The sequence below is a fragment of the Engraulis encrasicolus genome, chromosome 5 (genome assembly GCF_034702125.1).
Source record: "Engraulis encrasicolus isolate BLACKSEA-1 chromosome 5, IST_EnEncr_1.0, whole genome shotgun sequence".
Lineage (NCBI taxonomy): Eukaryota > Metazoa > Chordata > Actinopteri > Clupeiformes > Engraulidae > Engraulis > Engraulis encrasicolus.
The window spans coordinates 39,003,474-39,010,973 of NC_085861.1; the positions used below are offsets into that span (position 1 = coordinate 39,003,474).

General features: G+C 45.2%; 1 protein-coding gene across 1 annotated transcript in view; it reads left to right on the forward strand.

Annotated features, from left to right (window-relative positions):
* Positions 1-7,500, forward strand: part of znrf2b (zinc and ring finger 2b) — a 121,372-nt gene that overhangs the window by 113,257 nt on the left and 615 nt on the right. The window contains exons 3-4 of the mRNA XM_063199297.1: positions 4,674-4,779; positions 5,290-5,370. Of these exons, the coding sequence (XP_063055367.1) occupies positions 4,674-4,779; positions 5,290-5,347 (164 nt within the window). The 3' untranslated portion in view covers positions 5,348-5,370. The remainder of the gene's footprint in view (positions 1-4,673; positions 4,780-5,289; positions 5,371-7,500) is intronic.

The window sequence follows — 7,500 nt, forward strand, 5'->3', positions numbered from 1 at the left end:
TAAGGGTTCTCACTGTGGCTCCTGATCCACCACAGACACCCTTTATTTCACGCCATCATCTAATTCCTCTCTCTGTTCTCATCTCCTCCTCTCATCCCTCAACTCCTCTCATATCACCTCTCTCTTCTCTCCACCCCCTCCTCTCTCTCTTCCATCTTCATTTCCTTCTTCCCTCATCACCATCTCGTTCTCCTCTTCAGTCACTCTCTCTACATTCTTCTCACCCCTCTCCCCTCTGTCCACCACCCTCCCATCAGCACCCTCTCCTAGGCATGCACGATTCCACTTTTTTTTGGAAACCGATACAAGTACGAGTACATTGATGTCTGTACCAGTACCGATACTTTTACTGGCGGCAACATACAATGAAAATAAATGCACAGTCTTGTTTTCCCTCTTATGAAATTTGCTTTATTTCTATGTAGATTTAGATGTTAGTAAATGTACAAGGTAGAGCTTTTTTTCCCCATGCTGCTTTCAAATCAGTGGCGCGTGACTAGATGTTGTGCTGTGTCGTGTAATAGCAGTATTAGTGACTGGTATCGGCAAGTGTCTGACGAGTACGGGTATGAGTATAATGAGCAAGTTTCCGGTCCGATGCCAATACCAGTATCGGTATCGGTGTATTCCTACCCTCTCCACATCCTCCTCCCATGCCCCCCCCCTTTCCCCTCCTTTCCTACCCTTGCTCTTGTCCTTTGTCAGTCTTTTTCTTTCTCTTTCTCATCTTGTCTTTAACAGCACCGTTGGACCCCCTCCTCTCGTGTGTGTGTATGTGTGTGTGTGCGTGTGTGTGTGTATGTGTTCATCTGGATTGAGCTGTGCCAGACATGCAGATATAAAATATAATCCCCACCTCAGCCCTTTTTCCTCAAGCCATGATGCAATATTGAAAAATGAGTCTCCAATATTGAGTGCAGTCTTAGTCTTGTTAATATTCCTCTCCACAGCTGGCAAACATGTTAACCTTAATTCCTAGTTTTCAATTAAGACACTGTATCATTAATTTTGTTGTGAAATTTTCCCTCCAGGGGCGGCGCACAGAAACCTCTAGCCATGGGGCCCCGGGCCATCTTAATCTGGCCCTGTGTGTGCACTTGATAGAGTAGAGCTCCTAGTTTGGGATTGCATGCCCATGGGGACCCAGGTTCGAGTCCGGCCTGGGTCATGTCCCAACCCTGCCCCATCTCCACTCACTTTGTGCTGCCCTCTTCCCTGACCTCAATCTGCCAGTCAAGCTGAATAGGTGCACGCACACACATACGCACGCACACGCAAGGACACACAGAAACTGCTGCCAGCCATCAGGCTCATGTACTCTCACTTGTGAAGACTGAGAGCCAAGTGGCTCATTCAGCACTTGTTGCTTGGCTACTACCCCCCCCCCCCCTCTCTCCCCATTGGTCAGTGGAACTCAGTAGGACACACAGACCTCACACCACTGGTCACATGGAGGTGTGTCCTGCCCTCTAAAAGACTTGGTGGCCTTGCTCTGCCCTATGTCTTGGACGGAATGCGAGTGGCTTCCGTGGGTAGCCCATAGTGATGTTGCATTTGTCAGGTCATTGTCTGCTGTTGCACTAGAAGCTCATGGTGAATTGAGGACAATAGAATAGACGACTGTAGAATTGAATTGAATTGAACTGAATTGAATTGAACTGAATTAAATTGAATCGAATGGACTAACACTATCAGTATCAGTGGAGAGATCAACTAACACTATCAGGGTTAAAGTCTACTCCAAAATGTTGTGTATGAAGTAAAATAGAATAGAACACAACAGAATAGAAAATGATAAAATGTTCTATACACAGTGATATTTCTCGAGTTGTTGTCTGTGATTGCAACCCTTTGTGGCCATGTGTTGTGTTGTGTGTTTTAGAATGTGTGTGCCTGAGAAGAGTGTTAAGAAAAAGAAGCACGAGACACTCACTCAGCACTTTCACTTACTTTTTTAATCACTTACACCCAACTAATATTTCAGCTCAGCACCCATCCTCAGCGTGACGAATAGCAATTTCAAAATCCTTTCTCACACTGAAGGAGCGCTTCTCTGTAGTTCTCTGCTTTAATTCACAGAAAATTTGAGAGCACGGTTGTGACGCAGTGTGTGTGAAGCACATTTCTTTGTCTCTTTAGCTCTGTTGTAGCCCACAGTGAGTAGTGATGTCAACAATAATCAATTCGCCAATGCATCGCCATGCAGGGCAAGACAATTCAATAATCAATTCGACAAATGACATAATCGATGTGGCATATTTTTTCAACTTTCAATTACTTCTGGCCGTTACCGGAGGAAATGAATGTTAAATTGAATTTGAGCACTTCAAAGCATTGAAAACAGCAGGACTGATACACACAACAGCCAATAAAATGCTGTTCAGTGTCTGACTGCTTGTATTGCCTCATGACAGATAAAAATGTTGCCTTGCTTTCAGTCGAAATGTAATGTATCGCAATACATTGTAGAATCGGACTGAATTGATTGGAATCGAATCGGTACCTCCCGAATCGTAATCGAATTGAATCGTAAGGGCAGTGCCAATCCTCACCACTACCAGTGAGATGAGTCTGTGTCTTTATTCCTGAGCATGTGTGCTGTGCTATGAGACCCATATTTCTGTGCTCTAAAAAGCCTGCGTATCTGTTGCACAAAACCTGCGCTGTTGTGCGTTGCAAAACCCACATTGCAGACCTCTATCGCAAAGGTTGCCAATTTGACTCCCGACCTACCAGGTTGGTGGGGGGAGTAATTAAGCAGTGCTCTTCCCCACCCTCCTCCATGACTGAGGTACCCTGAGCATGGTACCGTCCCGCCACACTGCCTCCTTGGAGGAGCGAGGCATAAATGCAATTTCGTTGTGTGCAGTGAGCACTTTGCACTGTGGAGTGCTGTGTCACAATGGCAATGGGTGTTTGAGTTTCCCAGTTGGACTTTATCTTTTTTTCTTTCATATCCCAATCCTTTTCGCTCCTTCTTTTCCTGTCACATTCTTCACATTACAGTCATTACATTACATTATATATTTACATTACAATTGGCAGATGCTTTTGTCCAAAGCCAGGACATAATCATAGACAACGTTTGCACATGCAAAGTGCACATCAAAGTGCATCATAATAAAAGCAATAAAATCATCAATAATACAAATCCCATATTGCTCCACTCTCTGGCCCATGTTGTTCGCTCTGAAATTCACGTTGTCCTCTGCCTTACATCCAGAGAGAAAGCTCTTGTGTCTGCTTGCGTATGCGCCTGCATTTGTGTGTGTGTGTGTGTGTGTGTGTGTGTGTGTGTGTGTGTGTGTGTGTGTGTGTGTGTGTGTGTGTGTGTGTGTGTGTGTGTGTGTGTGTGTGTGTGTGTGTGTGTACACGTGTGTGTCCTTATTCATGCCATCTTTTCTGATTTACCATCAGTACTGCTTGATTGTGCCATAGTGCATCACATGTTGGCGTGGGGGGCGGAGGGGCAATTGAGCTGTGCGTAGCAGGTGTGTTGTGATTATACTCGCTCTAATACCATCAGGGCAGTGATACGCAAGCACACATTACAATTCCAATCACAGCGTTTTTCATGGGATTAAAAGAGGTCTTAAATGAATATTGATACATTAATGAGACACCCTTTCATTAGATTGCAAGCATGTAATTACACTCAGTAAATCTTAACAACAGGGAGTGTGTGTGTGTGTGTGTGTGTGTGTGTGTGTGTGTGTGTGTGTGTGTGTGTGTGTGTGTGTGTGTGTGTGTGTGTGTGTGTCTGCATGTGTGCGCAAGGTAACCCATATAGCCATACCTACACATGCATACATGAGACCAATACTTGTGTACGCATGGCCATGTTGAATGTGTGTTGATATGACCATCAAGCTTGACAGGACGTCACACTATAACATGGAATGCACTATTTCTGCTGCTGCGAGAGTACATGCACAATCGTCTAGTGTTCCTCTGTAGTGGCCCAATTGCACACAGGGGCCCAGGGCGAAACACTGATAGGGCCCCCAGACCGCCTGCCATATTCATAATGTGGGTGGACCCTGGGCCCAGGGGCAAATGCCCTGCTTGCCCCGCCTATAGCTCCGCCCCTGTTTACCTGTTGTTTTGGGTTGAGAGGATGGGTTGGTGCTGCTGTGTAGAAAAAACCTGCTCTGTTTTGATTGCTGTGGTCACGGGAGCTAACCGCTCTGACTTTCTCCCCTATGCCACACAAGGGCAAAGAGATATCATTGGTCTTTATAAATGCACTCTGCCTAGGTGCTGCTGTCACTGTTCACGCACTGTGCTGTGCATGATCCTACAATGCCTCCTACTGGCCAGTAACTGTTAGTGCACGCAAAAGTGAAAGACTCTCCATTTGTGTCATTTTGACAATGACTTCACCATTACTGTGTGTGTGTGTGTGTGTGTGTGTGTGTGTGTGTGTGTGTGTGTGTGTGTGTGTGTGTGTGTGTGTGTGTGTGTGTGTGTGTGTGTGTGTGTGTGTGTGTGTGTGTGTGTGTGTGTGTGTGTGTGTGTGTGTGTGTCACTAGCACATAATGGCTAAATGTCATTTCGCCCTATTTGGATTTCACAACCAGTAGAGGAGACTCTGAAGATCTAATAAATATTTTAGTGATAATAATAATAATAATAATAATCACATCTCTATGTGTCTGTTGTTTGTCCTACAGAGGATGTGCTCAGCAAGGATGCTGGAGAGTGTGCCATCTGTCTGGAGGAGCTGGTCCAGGGAGACACCATTGCCCGCCTGCCCTGCCTCTGCATCTACCACAAAGGGTACGCTACCCCCAGCCACCATTCAGTCTCTTCTACATTCATCTGTTCACTCATGTCATGTTTCCTTCCATCCATCCATCCATCCGGGCCCACTGACAGCTTGGTAGGGCCCAGGACAAAGCCATTTGAAAGGCCCTCCACACCCAATACATACAATGTAATGGGGACCCAATTCTGGTTCTCCCCTCTCCCTTGGCCTGGGACAACTGACCCCTTTACCCCCGTTAGCTTCCCTGCATACATCCATCTATGCTTCCACCCATCCATCTGTCATCTATCTCACCACCCAGTAATTCATACATCCTCCTGTTACCTTACATGTGGAGGAGTATAAGACCAGTGGATGACATGTTCTGGTCTGACCTTATGATGCTAAGTACACCAACATTTTGTAGAAAATAGTTTGGAGATTTTTTGCAGCTTCCATAGTCAAACAGATTTCTGCTTCTCTCGCTCTCTTGCCCTCGCTCTCTTTCTCTATCTCTACCTGACTCCCTCTCTGTCCTGCAGGTGTATTGATGAGTGGTTCGAGGTGAACAGGTCGTGTCCGGAGCACCCGTCAGACTGAAGAGCCTCCTCACCTGTGCACAGGTAAACCAAACCAGACCGCCCAGGACAAAGACAGGGGAAGGACAAGACAGGACAAAGAGAGGGAAGGGATGTTGTTGATACAGCAGGCAAAAGGGGGGGGGGGGGAGAGACAGACAGACTGATGGATAGGTTTATTAAATTGATCCCAAGATGTGACACTGAAGTAACAGCATCACATATAGAGACCTACAGAGACCAATAAAAGACCAACAAAAGGAGAGAAGAAGGTTTCTCCCGAGTTCTCTGCCCAGATGGTAGAATGGAAAGAGGAAGAGGGACAGAAAGATGATTATCACACACACACACACACACACACACACACACACACACACACACACACACACACACACACACACACACACACACACACACACACACACACACACACACACACACACACACACACACACCCCACCCCAAACAGAAAAGAAAGGCAAGACAAAAACAACAGTTGAAATCGGGAAGCCATGTTGAAACTGGTTGGTAATGTTGATACTTCTCTTTTTCCCTTCAGCTCCGGCACCAAACAATCTGTTTTTGGTTTCCTGTCTGTGTGTGGGTTTGATAGATATAGATCTTCTATATTTAATTACTTAGTTGGTGATGTACTCTGAATGTCATCTCACCAAACAATCGAAGGAGGGATGTTCACTTGCATGTGTTCTGCAGGAAGTGGTTACGCTGTTGTTGTCGTCCCCCAACACACACACACACACACACACACACACACACACACACACACACACACACACACACACACACACACACACACACACACACACACACACACACACACATACACACACACACACACACACACACACACACACACACACACACACACACACACACACACACACACACTGTGTTACTTCTTGCTTCCGTAAACTATTAATACAGTATTTTCACCATAGGGTAAGTTTTTGATAACAATGCCACATGGCCAAAATAAGCAGAGGTAAAATGACTTAAGTTGCATTGATCAGTTGTTAGGCCTGCAAGAACTGAGCTAGTGCCGGTTCCTGCACCAGTTATGTTCAGAACAAAAGTGCTTGCCAGCAAACCACCCGCGTCCATACAGGGAAAAACTGCCACCACCTCCCATCTAGTGTGTGTGTGTGTGTGTGTGTGACTAGTGTCACTTCTGGATTCAACCCTGGGCACAACCAGTAGAGGAGACTCTTAAAGAGACACTGTGTGAGATTTTTAGTTGTTTATTTCCAGAATTCATGCTGCCCATTCACTAGTGTTACCTTTTTCATGAATACTTACCACCACCATCAAATTCTAAGTATTCATTATGACTGGAAAAATTGCACTTTTCATACATGAAAAGGGGGATCTTCTCCATGGTCCGCCATTTTGAATTTCCAAAAATAGCCATTTTTAGCTTCAAAAATGACTGTACTTGGACCATACTAGAAAATATTTGTTTATTACTTAGTAAAATGTAATGTAAAGATCAAATTTGGCAATAGGCAGCCCAGTTTCAATGAGCAGCATAGTTTTCAGCCCAGTTTCAATGAGCAGCATAGTTTTCATCTTTTTTTGGGGCGCCGCAGGAGCGGCTGCCGTTACCCTAAGTTTCCCCTTGTGGGATCAATAAACATAAGTCTAAGTCTAAGTCTAAGTCTAGTTGCAGTACCTTTTTTGACCATTTCCTGCACAGTGTCCATATATTAGGATGATATTGCTCCACCAGCACATCTTCAACAACAACAACAACAATAAGGCAGTGATGATGTAGTCCCCACATCAAAATTGCATCCATGAATATACAGTCCCCTCCATACTCATGAACGGCGTGACGTTTTCCATGTGCGTTACGCCCATTTGTGGGGGAAAACAGGCAATGCAAGTCAATTGGTGGTGTTGGGGTATAATAAACGAAAGATAAGGACCTATAGACAAGCGTTGTTCACGCGCAACATGCCGAAAACGTGTTGTGTTGCCGGCTGTTCAAATAATATTGCTAAACAGCCGTGACTGAAGCATGTACTGTGTTCATTTAGGATAGCCGATGTAGCATGTAAGTTGATGAGACTTTCGGTTTGTTTTCACCCATAAAGGGGCATAACGCACATTTAAGAGCAGCGTACCCGGATGGCCTTTCATGAGTATAAGCTAAAT